The 14390-nt window shown below is 46.2% G+C and overlaps 1 protein-coding gene across 2 annotated transcripts in view; it reads left to right on the forward strand.

Moving 5' to 3' along the window:
- Positions 1-3024, forward strand: part of rpusd1 (RNA pseudouridine synthase domain containing 1) — a 37679-nt gene extending 34655 nt beyond the window's left edge. For both annotated transcript variants that reach the window (XM_084329354.1, XM_084329353.1), the window contains exon 6: positions 1604-3024. In XM_084329354.1, the coding sequence (XP_084185480.1) occupies positions 1604-2016 (413 nt within the window). In that variant the 3' untranslated portion in view covers positions 2017-3024. The remainder of the gene's footprint in view (positions 1-1603) is intronic.
- The last annotated feature ends 11366 nt before the right edge of the window (positions 3025-14390 follow it).

A 14390-nucleotide genomic window follows, 5' to 3' on the forward strand; every position in this document is an offset into this window, starting at 1 on the left:
CGGAGTTGATAACATGCAGTGGAAAAGCGACAATAGTCCCGGTTGGAGTTAGTAAACACAGTTGTATGTTAGCCTTCTTGGATGTTGAATAAACGCCTATCATTGTCTTTCAACACCCCGCCTCTCAGACTCCCTTTTTCTCCTCTGCTAGCTAGTAGCTACGGTAACATTTCATTGACTGTATTAGCTGGCGGGCTACCATAGTTAAAACGTGCGTTGTGTTGTACAAACTGCTAACGTTATGGCAAGATGTGCCTATGCAATGTTAATGGCTATGTTTTTAAAGTCGTAATGAAGATTGATTTATATTTCGCTTGCCATTTCCACAAACTGACTAGCACCTGCTGCAGCCAGCGCGGCACCTCTCTCGCCTCCGTGCCAAATGAAGTATTTTTTTAATTTGCGCATCCACGGCCTGAACCGTACAATACACAGACGCCCCGAACGGTGTACGGTTCGAATGCGTATCGTTCCATCCCTAGTAAACACTGTAATCTGTGTTGCATGTACCTGACAAACTGAACTGTTTGTATTACAGTCATATTCCAACTTAACCGAATGCACATGTGTGCGTGTGTGTGGACTACTGTACTATTACAGGTATTGAAATGAACAATGCAACTTCCTTATACAAAAAAATAAAAATAAAAAACGATTTTATATTTTTTTAAATAAATAATTAAATATCGATACTTCGCATCCCTGTATCGATACAGTATCGCCACGCAAAGTAACGCGATACTACTACGTATCGACTCCCCTCCCCCACCCCTATTGTCCGTGCAGGTTTCGGGTATGAATGAGTGCAGGTATGAGTCTGTGGTTGAACATGCTCTTCATCCTGGCTAGCTCCTCAGAGGGGGTGGGAGGGGTTCTCCAGGATAGCGGCCAACTTCTGTGTCCCGCCATGAGTAATTAAATACATGAGCTGGCTCTGCATTCTCCATGCTACATACTATATTTAATTTTCATTATGTGATCTGTTGGTATGGAAATAATGTATGCAACAGAGATTTATATGCACACCAAAAGTACACACACAATAATTTCAATCCCACAATTCTTTGCACCAGGTTACTTCTGGTTCCGGATCAGCAAATACATTTCTTCAAACTTCAAACTTCAACCTACTGGCCAGCTGTGACTAATTGTTTTTCTTTTGCTGCATTTACAATAGGTAATTTCCACCTGGGTATGCAGGTCCTCCAATGTTGTATGTCACACATACTGCACACCATGTACTGAATAGTAAGCTCCAACAGTATGATGTACTGTATGTATGTAGTAGATACAATACATTGGGAAGCGGTGCATGTGCACTGTGGAGTACATTTTAGTGAGGCTCAGAATAGTTCAAAACAGCTTTATAGATTATAGAGATTTGTTATAGACATGTAATAGCCTAATTATTGACCTATTATGAATAGGTTGTGTCTAGTTAATGCAAATCATTAACAAATAATAATGATGAAATTAGTGAAAGTATTGATTATCTCGACTGTCTTGTTTTATGTTTTTTTTTGTCAATGGCTTCCTGAAATCGTATGTGTTCTCCCTCTCCGTGCCCCCCCCCCCCCCCCCCCCCCCCCCCCCCCCCCTCCAGGCCGGACCCACCAGCTGAGGGTCCATTGCAGTGCGATGGGACACCCCATCGTTGGAGACTTCACCTACAGCTTGGGAGAGGACGACGCCCCCTATCGCATGATGCTCCACGCACACCTCCTCCACATCCCGCTGAAAACCCAGCCCCTGCTCGTCAGCTCCGGAGACCCCTTTCTCCCCGCCGCCGACCCCAAGTGGCTTCCGCAGCGCTCGCTACGAACACTGGAGGGCGTCGTGGAGGCCCTGCTGGAGCACAGGAGGGAGGAGGAGGAGGAAGAGGAGAAGAGGAAGAGGAGGGAGGTGGAAGAGAAGGAGAAGAAGAGGAAGGAGAAGAGAGGAGAGAGGAGTGGGGAGGAGGGTGAGGAGCAGAGGAGACGATGCCAGGAGTGGCTCAGTGAGTGGGCTGGAGACTAGTTCTACTGTCGGGCACATCTGGACACAAAGAGAAGGACAATGAGAAAGAAAACAATATCTATACACTTGCCTTGTGGTTTATATCTTGCAACAGAACCAAGGAATGTCTTTGGGTTATCTCAAATATAGAGGTTTTATTATGTCCGGTCCAACATCAGACTGTCGGGCCAGTTTGAAAAACTTGGCTGAGGGAGTGTGAATTGACCATATTCAAACGGTGGCCATTTTGCTCTTAACAGAGTGGAAAGGAATCCCAACCATTACATAAGAGCAAAATGGGCGCTGTGGCAATATAGTCAATGCTCTCAACTTCTACTGTTGGAGTGTCCTTGACCCCGGCTGTTCTAGTGGAACTTCACCTTGATGATCAGAGCAAGGCCCCAGCTGTTCTAGTGGAACTTCACCTTGATGATCAGAGCAAGGCCCCAGCTGTTCTAGTGGAACTTCACCTTGATGATCAGAGCAAGGCCCCAGCTGTTCTAGTGGAACTTCACCTCGATGAGCAGAGCAAGACCCCAGCTGTTCTAGTGGAACTTCACCTCGATGAGCAGAGCAAGACCCCAGCTGTTCTAGTGGAACTTCACCTTGATGAGCAGAGCAAGACCCCAGCTGTTCTAGTGGAACTTCACCTTGATGAGCAGAGCAAGACCCCAGCTGTTCTAGCGGAACTTCACCTTGATGAGCAGAGCAAGACCCCAGCTGTTCTAGTGGAACTTCACCTCGATGAGCAGAGCAAGACCCCAGCTGTTCTAGTGGAACTTCACCTCGATGAGCAGAGCAAGACCCCAGCTGTTCTAGTGGAACTTCACCTCGATGAGCAGAGCAAGACCCCAGCTGTTCTAGTGGAACTTCACCTTGGTGATCAGAGCAAGACCCCTGCTCTTCTAGGCTCCCAGGTGTGTGTGTGAAGCATGGCATTAGCCAAGTAGGCTGGTAAGATAACTGAAATAATTGCTCAAATCTCTTACCTCACCAATACCTCAAGTGAGTATGCATTATTTATCAAGTCTTAACATCTGTCACATAATAAAATATATTATGATCTTCAGATGTATCAGTATTTTATTTACAACACAAGATACTTGTGCCCTAAGGATAAGCGCTCAATGAAGAAACCCACTCCCATTACTAAAAGAAAGTCTTAAAGGAACACAGCAGCATTATGGGGCTTACCGTCTTCTCCAGAGTCAGACAAGAAGATAGATACCCATTTCCTCTCTGCGTTCAGTAGAATGCTATCTGGCTGCAAGCTTAGCACAAATGCGGATATGGACCGCTAGCCTAGCTTAAAACTCCAGGAGAGGTGTTTTTGGCCCACAGCTAAGCTAGCTGGTCCGTATCCGCTTGCTTTAATTTGTGCTAAGCTAGGCTAGTTTGCAGCCGGATATCTTTCTACTGAACGCAGTGTTAATGTTGCCGTCTTCAGGGTATTCTTGTTTACCAGAGGAGATCCGGTACAAGAATCGAGTTTGTTGGTTGACTTTTTTTTATTACATTGGATGCCATTTTGTCACAGGAAAGATTTGCCTCTAGGATGGAACTTAGGTAAGTAATTTCATCTTTCCTTGTGACAATATTGTCACCCACTGTAACTGAGAAGCCATCGGTCTTGCTGAGTTTGTTATTTGAACTGAAGAGAATGGACTCTGTTTTGCCCAGGTGTAAAGTTTGTTATCAGTGAGCCATATGCAGATTTTGCCTAGTTCCGAGCTGAGGGTTTTTTCAACCTGTAACTTGTTCTTGTCAGAGACCAGCAGGGCTGAGTCGTCTGCGAACAGGAACAAGTTGCAGTCACAAGCTGACGACATGTCATTTGCATAAATTAGGAACCGTAGCGGTCCTAGTATGCTTCCTTGTGGAACACCACAGCTCACTGTGAGGGGGGGAGGGATAGGGTACCGTTTACCTCCACCATCTGTTCTCTCCCCTCCAGGTAGGATTGCATCCAGCTCACTGATAGACTATCAAAACCAATTGCTTTTAGCTTGTCAATCAGAATGGTGTGATTGACAGTGTCTTTTGTAGGTCCAGCATGATCATGCCGCAGTATTTGCCCGCGTCCACGAAAGACGAACGTTTTCTCTGGTCTGCATCCCCTTAACAATTGTGTGTATTGAGCCGTACTGTATTGTACCCATTCTGCAATCTGTTAATAACATTTTCAATCAATCAATCAATCAATCAATCAATCAATCAATCAATGTGGTATAAGATGATTCATGTTATATTATCATACTGGCCAATCGCGTCTCGCTCTTCGCCATTATGAGATATCTCTTATCTCCTAGCACATAATGTGCTCACGAAACAACAAATGCACTCACATTCACGTGACCAGGTCGCCCACACCCCTGCGTCCCACTATATGACGCCGGACATGGTCACACTCCACCTTCCTCTTTTTGTTTCCAACACGGAAGTAGCAGTGAACTAGCTGTTATGAAACGCAGGGAGAAATTACACAATGTTGGGTATTCGCCAGAGGTTCACCAGCCCCTGGAATCTTCTCGGCACATCCTAACAGCGCATCGGGCCTGTCCTGGGTTTTCCTCGTCTCGTGACAGCGGATCGAGGGACGTCGCGCGACGGTTAGCAGTCGAGCTACGTCGTGCACAGGTAGGGCCTGCGCTAACAGGCATTGATACTAGCATGAGTGATACTGCTCGTCCCATGAGACAGCCGAGTTATGTATTGGCGTGAGGGGCAGGATATTTGGGAAGACATGGTCGTCATGACTCTGTTTTGGGTGTTTTCCCAGCTATCCTGGAGCGTGGGGCTAATGCTACAATGCTTTGTTCCCCGCCGTGGGCTGTCGCCACTCTTCCCTCCTCTTAACCGTTTCATTGCTGAAGGTCAATCGGTGTCTAATGTGGGGGGTTTTGCTGAGGCTTATTTACCTTTTATACGGGTGGATGGGCTGACAACAGGGCGCAAGACAGGTGTGCCGTGGCTAGAGGGCCAGGTAGCATCGGTCCTTTGCCCTGGCATGGTTGAACGGTGTCCCACCTGGAAGCCGACGCCAGAGGGCGAGTCGGCCCGGCAGGTGGCTGTATGGGCTGATGAAGTTTATACTGCCGCAGGACGGAATTTTGCGGCGACCAGTGTCATTGCTCAGTTGGCTGCTTTTCTGTCCACAATGGTGTCGGGTAGTGGGGCCTTAGGGCCAGCCGACGTCGAAAACATTGCACGTGTTTTTGAGGTTATACAGCTTTTAACCCAGTCGCAAGCTATAACCGCAGGGAGGACTAGGATGCTGTCGACGCTTGTTCACAGACATCTTTGGTTGGAGCAGTCTTCCTTTGAGAAGGAGAAATGGCTTCTTCTCCTCAGGGCTCCCCTCTCCACACAGGGACTCTTTGGTCTTTCTGCAGGAGTGCGGGCGGTATTTGACCTAGGCCCCACACCGCCTCGCACCACGCAGCCAGAGGTGAGGGCGCGGCCTCGCCAGCGACTGTGGCGAGGCCCCCGACCAGCGGCCATGTTTCCCCCGCCTGAGGTACCCTGGACACTAAGACAACAGGTAATCACAAGGCCGACAGCCTTGGCGGCCAAGGGATCGGCTACATTAGATGAGCACGCCCTAAAAAAACGTCGCCGTCTAGCTCGCTCTCCGGTCACCCCCCCCCCCCCCCCCCCCCCCCAACACCAGCGGGATACGGGCTCTGATTTGTCCCCTTTGGCTGCGGGCCGCATGCCTTCAGCAAAGCGCAAGCGGCCCCACGTTTCGGTTCTCATGGGGACAGGGGCTGACACCCAGTTGCTGGCTAGGCCTGGGTCTGCCTATGAGAATGCTGTGCTGTCAAGCGGCTCCCACGCCACATGTTCTGCGTCTGTGTTTGGTGAGCCTGGTGTTGTGTCTGTCAACGACGAAGGTTGTCAGCGGGGGAACTCGAGGCCCAGGGGGTCGCAGCGTGAGTTCCCCCAGCCCCGCCCTCGCCAGGCCGGGTATCACGTTAGTGCCTCCCACGGCCGGAAGACCGGCGGTGGTCAGTCAGGCACGCGTGATTTGGGTGGTAGTAATATCACTGCAGGGCTACGGTGTGTAGGAACCCACCCTATCGGGCAGTGTGGGGACCACACGCCTTGCATGTCCAGCTGCAGAGCAGGCTATCCTCAGCAGTCCATGCCGGGGAGATGTTCAGTGGGGGAGCTTATGTCACCCAGTGTGATGTCAGCTTCCCCCGTATCAAACCGGCCCTTTCTGTCGGGGTCCCCCCTTGGGTGCGATTGCCTCGTTGGTAGTGTCAGGGCTCCGCGAGACGCCCTGCTCGCGCGGTTGGCGAGTCCAGGGTTGGCAACGCACAGCGGGTGGGACCGGGCCGCCTATCTACGGTTCCTGGCGGACCAGCGCCAAGTGGCGACGGGTGCGCTTTGGGTTTATCATCACATATGGCTACAACAGTACGGCTCAATACACACAATTGTTAAGGGGATGCAGACCAGAGAAAGACATTTGTCTTGTTTACATCAGGGTCCCCCATTTTCAATTCATAGGGACATACATGACATATAGGTATTTAGTACTGTTTCCGGGGTTCTGGTACTGGTAGTTTTAGTACCATCCCGGGGTTCTGTGGAGCAAGAGACTCAAGCTGCTACCTCGTACATCACACAACCGGAAGTCAAGTCAATATCTTTCAATCAATATATTACATACTCCAAAAAGAACAATATTTAAACTTAATGGCCTTAAATGTTAACCACTTAATTGTCCCTACAGGTAGAAAAACTAAAAAATCATCTTCATAATGTCCAAGAAGTATGTGTAGCTACAGTATATATTTTCCTGACCCTATTTAATAGCGTTTTCTATGATTTAACAGGTAAAATCAATAAGGGATTGTCGTTTTCAACTAGTCAGTATATTTTGTGAAAATTAAGAAATGTTTATATAGCACTTTAAACCCAACATTAATGAATCCTTCACATCCTTTCAGGACTTAGAAAGAGGAACATGATAAATGAACCCAAATCAATGGGTTGGGTTGGGGGTTTTACATCCACTTCTCCATAATCCATGTCTCAACCCAGCATTAAATAATTACCGTACTTTTCGCACTATAAGCCGCACCGGACTATAAGCCGCAGCAGCTAAATTGAATGATGTGTACATATATAAGCCGCACTGGACTATAAGCCGCATGTGTTTTAATGTTTAATTACCATATGTAAGGAGTGGACCCTGCGTCTTAATTTAACTCAACACGGGAAACCTCACCCGGCCCGGACACGGAAAGGATTGACAGATTGATTGCTCTTTCTCGATTCTGTGGGTGGTGGTGCATGGCCGTTCTTATATTGAGCCTCTACAGAGAATGACTCCCACATCTACAGAGAATGACTCCCATTGGGACACAATACTGTCGGACAAATAACAAGAATTAACTCATTTGTATTAAGTTTAGCAAATAAGGGAACAGATAAATAACATTTCAATGCAGTAAAAAAAGCAATATTTCGATTTTCGGGGTTTTGTCCACATATAAGCCGCACCGTTATATAAGCCGCAGGGTCGAAAAATGGGGGGAAAAGCCGCGGCTTATAGTCCGAAAAGTACGGTAGGACAGAATGACCAGCATTACAAATTAGTCAGAAACCTTTCGTTTTGTGAAAAGAGCAGGTGTTGCTAATGTTTTGTGGTCAAGTTAAAATTGATTAGCTCTAAAAAAGTTTTGTTTTTAATATAAACAATGGTAATGAACAGGTCCCCATGTCTAATAATACCTATAATTCATAGCAAACTGATAAAAGTCGACAATCGAATATCGAGAACTACAGAATAATTGACCACCAGATTCTGGAATTGTGCGCATCTCTACTAACTGCCAGGGCCGTTTAGCTGTACATAATCTGAAAAGAGCTGGATATATTAAAGGCATCACTGGAAGCACCATAGAAGGTTGAAGCTAGATCGGACAGGGTCATTGGCATAGGGCTCGTCATGTTTTGGCCAAACTGCATGTCTTCAGTTGTATATAAACCCAAACCCAAACCAAACCATTCCCACTACCTATTGTAAAATAAATGTAACTATTTTCTTCAGGGTCGTCCACTTGCACATGCGTTCCACAAAACATCCTATGTGAGAGTGACCATGGCGGCAGTCCAGTCACCCCCACTAGCAGCTTTAAGCGATGTGAGATTGCCAGTGAAATCACCTAAACAGATTCAAGGAGATTACCTTGATCGCATGTACTGTGTCTTTTGCAGTCTATGCTAAATATTAATAAGGTGTGAGTGAAGGCATAAGTTGTAAAGCACTTTGGATAAAAGCACTATATGAATGCAGTCCTTTTACCATTTGGTCAGAATTGTTACCTGAAAAGTCAATACTTGTTCAAAAGATGCAAAATATTGGACCATATGAAGCCCACCACCACCAAATCATCTCAGGTCTTGATTTGCAGGGCTTATGACTATTGAATTAAAATCACAACACAATTATTCATAAAAGTATTTGTATTTACAGAGGTCACTCCAAGTTACACTTAACACAGTAAGCTCATGGGGACTAAACAACAGGCGCAAGCATGTACAACAAAGATCAACTGAGGTTGTGTTAGGGATGTTTGGGACTGATCTTCAATATGGAATATAAGGGGAAATTATGGCGTTAAGGTCAAAAACATTCACATAGTGTGAATGAAGATTAAAGGCACAGTTCCTGCAGCAGGTCCTCCTCTCCCATGCCCAGGTCCATATCCTCCTCGTGGTAGTATAGGAACATCAGCTCCTCAAAGTCGTCCACTATGGATGAGGTGGAGGTGGCGGCGGCGATACTGGTGGTGGGAGGTGCGCGGGAAGCGGCCGTGCTCAGCCTCCGCGTCCTGGACTGGGTGGGAGACTTCATGACGGGGCTGAAGGGAGAAAGGGGTGATATTTATTAAGTGTCAAGTATGACTTCATCTCTTCTCATTCTTCCAACTAACTTGTGATGTTTAGTGTTCTAATACAAATATATATCACTCTAGGTAATATAAAACCAACAACCACATATTTCTAGAGAACTTCTGGGAAAGACTTGACTATTATGTGACCTACCTCAAACTAGGGCTGGGCGATAAAACGATAACGATAATTATCGCAATATATTTTAATAATCGATATCGATTGAAAAATATATATATATCAATACTTAAAAAATAATAAAAAATTAATGCAACAGGGCAGTTTTAAAACCAGAGACAGTGGACAGACTTGTCTTTCTTACCTGCAACTTAAAGTAATGGCTTTGCTTGTTCAAATGACAATACTGACCAAATTGAGATTTCTTTTTCTCTTGTCCATTTATTTTGTTTTCTTTCTAATTTAAAATACAGTTTGAAACCGTCTGTACACAGTAGGCTATGTGTGCTAGCAGAGGTAGTCTCCAGTCGCGAGTCACGGTGCACATGTGCGGTGGCTTGTCCACCAAAAAAGCGCCAAAAGATAGAAAAGAAACTAGCAGAGCCAGAACTATTCAACTCCCCTGGAGCCACAGCCAGCAGAGAAGCCTGTTTACTTTCGCTTTCAAACCAGCTGCAGCCTGAGAACTGGAGTGTGAGGGGCTGTAACACTAAAGATGGCGGCAACGACAAAGAATTGCTGCAAAATAAACATACTTTTAAAAAAAATAAAATAACGTATAATAATATCGATAATTATCGATATAGAGTGATATAACATTATTATATCGTTATCGTGATATAATTTTTGGCCATATCGCCCAGCCCTACATCAAACCATGCCCTCTATTCTTGATCCTCCAATCACAACTGTTGCTTCCACATCACAACAGTTGTGATTGGAGGATCAAGAAAAGAGGGGTGGAGTTTTGAGATAGGTCAATACTGCAGCCCCTGCAGTTAGTTTCCTGTGCACATAAGGAATCCATCCTTTACCTTTGAGGGACGACACTGGTCTCACTGGCTGCAGCTGTAGGGACAGTGGACAGGGCTTCGACCAGGCTGTGCTGGACAACAGGGACCGTCTGGAGCTCCTCTCTCAGGGGGCTAGCGTTGCAACACAAGCCTGACAGGGTGGGGGGGCTCCTGGGGACTGCTGCGTTCACCTGAGACTCTGTGCTGCTGGATGAAGAGGGGGACATCTGTGGAGGAGCCATCAGTGAGGATCAATATCAGTTAGTTGCATTACAATTCCCACAACATTTCCCTGCCCCTTTCTGCTCTACCTACAGTAGGATCTATGACAGGAAACACGAGTGCGGTGTCTGTCAACTGACCTTTCGTTTGCAGGGAAGGTCCTGCAGTGGCTCCTCCACTGTAGAGGCGCTGTTCAGAGGTTTGACTGCAGCAACGGCAGACTGCTTTGCCGCCTTCCTCTTCTGGCCCGGTTTCACCTGCGCTGCAGGCTTTATCATAGAGGGCTTCACGTTCAGTTTAGGCCTCACTGGAAAAGACAATCAAGGGGTCAGATGTGTACGATATAAGAGGAAAATACATGTATGACGACACCTTCAGCCTTGTTCAGTCCATTAAATGGCATGTGGCCTTGTAAAAGTTGTGACACATTTTAATCCAAATAAACATGGCTGAGGTGCAGCAGGGTGAAACAAGATAGGAACATAATAGGGATTGTGATGGGGACAAGAAAGGTGCTCCCCAAAATCTTTATACGACACAAAAGCCCCCAGTAGAAAGAGATCATTTCATAGCCCCGAGTGAAAGGAAGGTACCTTTGGGTTCAGTAGTTTGTCCAGGGGACTTTTTCTGTGTAGCATGTTGTGCCATATCAAAAGGAGGCTCCCCTACAGAGGGCCCAGGAGATGCTGCTCCTCTGACATGTTTGGCTGGTGGCTTGAGCCCTGGGCCGTTCCTCTTCCTCTTGCCAGGGGAGACCGTGGAGATGGTGGGGCTGCAGGAGGCAGAGTCTGCCTCTGCCTGTCGGGGTGGAGAAGTCTGCTTGGGAGAGGTTGAGGTGATGGCCGGAATGTCGGTAGTTGTGCCGTTCACAGGTTCACAGGCAAAGCGGCCCTGGTTCGGAGGCTGACCCGTTGGTTGACAGGACACTTTGGAGCCTGGGTGGGGACTTCGGAGACAGGACTAGGGGAGGAAAGCGGAGCAGCAGCTGGGGGCGTCACTCTGGCTCTTATTATCTTCCTCTTGAGGGTGGGACCTGCCGCTGGTTTCTGAGCTGGTTCTGCTTCAGTGGAGTCTTCAGAATGGCTGGTGGAAGAGGCTTTCACTTGTTGCTTGCGTAGGCGCTTCTCGCGCATGATCTCCTCAAAGGTTTTTACTTTAACACCATTGCTGGAGTTGGAACTGGGCTAAAAGACCCACAAAGAGAAGATTTTTCACAATCACCCACGGTAAATATTTATCATCTATTGTAGGTGTAACTGAGGGGTACAATTCCCTGACTGTATTGAATAAGTATGGTATCATTAAACCACTACTGCGTTATGTACATTACTACTGGCCATACAGTACACAGGTATATGTGATGAACACCCCCACAATAACACGGCTTAACAAGAAAGTACTGTTTATAATAATATTTATTAGAAGAGCACCAAGATTATCTTACATTATTTATTAAGAATGAGAGTTGCGCTTGTAAGGCGAAGAATGTGCATGAATAGGTCAAGAGCGTAAGTCCATGAGCATACTACGAAGGGGACAACTGATACCACCTGTAGCACAAGAATTATATATGGTACACTAGTAGGTCAGCTGGAGATACTAAGGGGTTCCCTCCGGTTGTAAGCCAGCAGGGGGGAGGAATGTTCGAATGCAAAGTCTGGATCAACGGGGAATCAATAAGCTCCAGCTACGGGAGGCGGTACATTACTCCCTTGATCGGCAGACGAAAGCAGCAGCTATAATCCAAGTATGCGCGACAGCATAGGTGAAAGCCAGCCAGCCTCCTCCTAGAGACGGGCTCGAGTGATGCTCCTCACGGGTAAATCCCACACAGCAGCGGGGTAGACGGTTCTCTGATCCAGCAGCCACGGTACCAAAGCAATATAATAATCCAGCCGGAAAAGGCTCTGCATTCACCGGTGTAGATTCTCCTGTGCACGGTACTTCACATTAACTAGGTCGAACTTGACGTTATTTCACTAAGCTCTGACACTTTTACTATCCTATTCGCACGCGGTTCTAAGTGCTCTATTTAGATGCAAGGTTGCTCACTTCACTTGGTCGTTGACTCGTGATGAAGGCTTTAACGTTTGAGGGTAACTAAGACTAAGTGCTTCTGTATCCACCTGCGACGTATTTATACGTAGGGTGAATAATCTAGTGCCAACCTCATTTCTGTCTCATATTCCTGCGCAAAACTGGGCATGTTGAGACAAGCCTTGGCGGTGGCTTTGAACTCGGCATTGGGGGTATGGCCGTGGCGCCTACGGGGGTCGCTGTCCAATAGGAGAACGAATATTATGGTCTGGCCTGTACCTAGGTAAAGGGATATTCCGTGTATATGTACAAAGAATATACAAGGGATATCAAACGATATACAAATATTATACATGGGATCTCAGGCAATAAATATATATATTCGGTTTAATCTGACCCTTTGTAACAGTAGGCATCAACAGAATATCGATGTCAGTCTCACCTCAGCAACAGTCGTAGTAGGTTTTAGAGTCTTCTCCGTCGGCTCAGCAGACCTCTGTGTCGTGTTTCCAGCTGCTCAACGTGAAATGTTACGCGTTAGAAGCTTCAGAACATGTCATGGTAGTTACAGAAGTCAAATATGACAGGAATAAAGCCAAAGCACTAATTAAACTGAAAAACAAGGAATACTAAAGGTCAGAATGCAATGGAGGACATGGGGAACTGATCAACTGTTTAAGACTTTCCTAGACTATTTTGTACCTGGTTTAGGGGCGACGACTTGTTCAGACCATACTGGGCTCCACTGTCTGCGCCCTGTTTGTGCGCGTTACAAAATCTAAGAGGATAGTCTACAGTGGGGGCGGGGCCCCCTAAGCTCCGGGGCCCCCCCGCACTGCGGGGGTGGCGGGGGCCTCCGCTACGCCACTGATGCTATGGGCTAGGGCTGTCTTAAATACTTCGAAGCTTCGTTCGATGGGCATGGGATTCGAATGGGAAAATAAAATTTGAATATATATATTTTTTAAAGCAACTCTGCCTCTCTTTGTTAACTACAACAAGCAATGCTGTTTGTTATTTAAGATGAGGTCGGACTCGGCACTGACAGATTTGTGTTCATTGTGCTGCCTTTATAAAGCCTCAAATGACGGCTTACAATATTTCATGAAAGCAAAGTGTTTCGTTTGTCTAAGATTTAAAAAGGTTTAAACTTTACGGCACTGACAAAGTTGAACAAAGTGCTGTAAAAGTCCCACAACATAAAATATTTGTTTTAAAATTAAATGTATGTCTTGCCCCTTCATCAACGGAATACACATCTCATGACATCCTGCGCTGGTATAATCGTGAGTCAGACGAGCGCAAAGTGCCACGACGTGCGTGACGGCCCATACACATCTCGGAACAGCTATAGCTTTCTTTCAGAAAAACGACTTTGGAGCAGAGAAAACTGCAACCAGTCAACGAAAAAGGACTACATGCTTTGTTTATTGTTGTCAATTGGATCACACTGGATTAAGAAACTCCGTTTATGGCACTCCAGGATAATCAGCTGAGATTTTGGGGTATTTACTCTGCTTGATGGCTTTTTGTAGGAACAGAATGTTGCAAAACAAAAATTGAAGCCACATAGAAGGGCTCATTGAACAATTTCTGAAAAAATTTCCCGAAAGAGAGCACAGCCAATTTGGCCAACTCGATCCAAGATCTGTTCATAAGCATGACGCAACAGGTCCCCCACTGTCTGAGCAGGAGGCGCCGATTGATCTTTCGTGTGATGAGCTACTGAAAGTCAAGTTCACTGGACAGGCCCTCGCAAAGTTCTGGATATCAGTCCGGAACGAGTACCCAGTGCTGTGTAATGCTGCGCTGAGGAAGCGTGTCCCCTTCGCATCAACATACCTCTGTGAGGCCGGATTTTCAGCACAGACATAAACTTTTTTTTTAAATACAGATCTCACCTCAGAGTAGAAGCGGATTTTTCTCAGCACAGCATGGAACTGTGTTCAAATGTACAAGCACACCCTTCCCATAAAGTCTATTTTTTTTTATTCTTAAAGCGCATGTGAACGCATTTAAAAAAATATATATATATGTTCTGGCAACATGTTTTGGCTAAATATTGTTTTATAAATGTGTATACAGAAACAATTCCGTTGCTTTTGTTGATAATATTCATTAATTTCATTGATAACAGTGCTGTCATTTCATTTTCTAATAAATATGCATGATCAAGTTCAACGTGTGCTTTTATTTTGATATTCCTTATTTCCACGTTGAAATTACGAGATACATTAAGTGTGGGGTCACCAAAAA

This window comes from Notolepis coatsorum (genome assembly GCF_963971535.1).
Source record: "Notolepis coatsorum genome assembly, chromosome: 14".
Lineage (NCBI taxonomy): Eukaryota > Metazoa > Chordata > Actinopteri > Aulopiformes > Paralepididae > Notolepis > Notolepis coatsorum.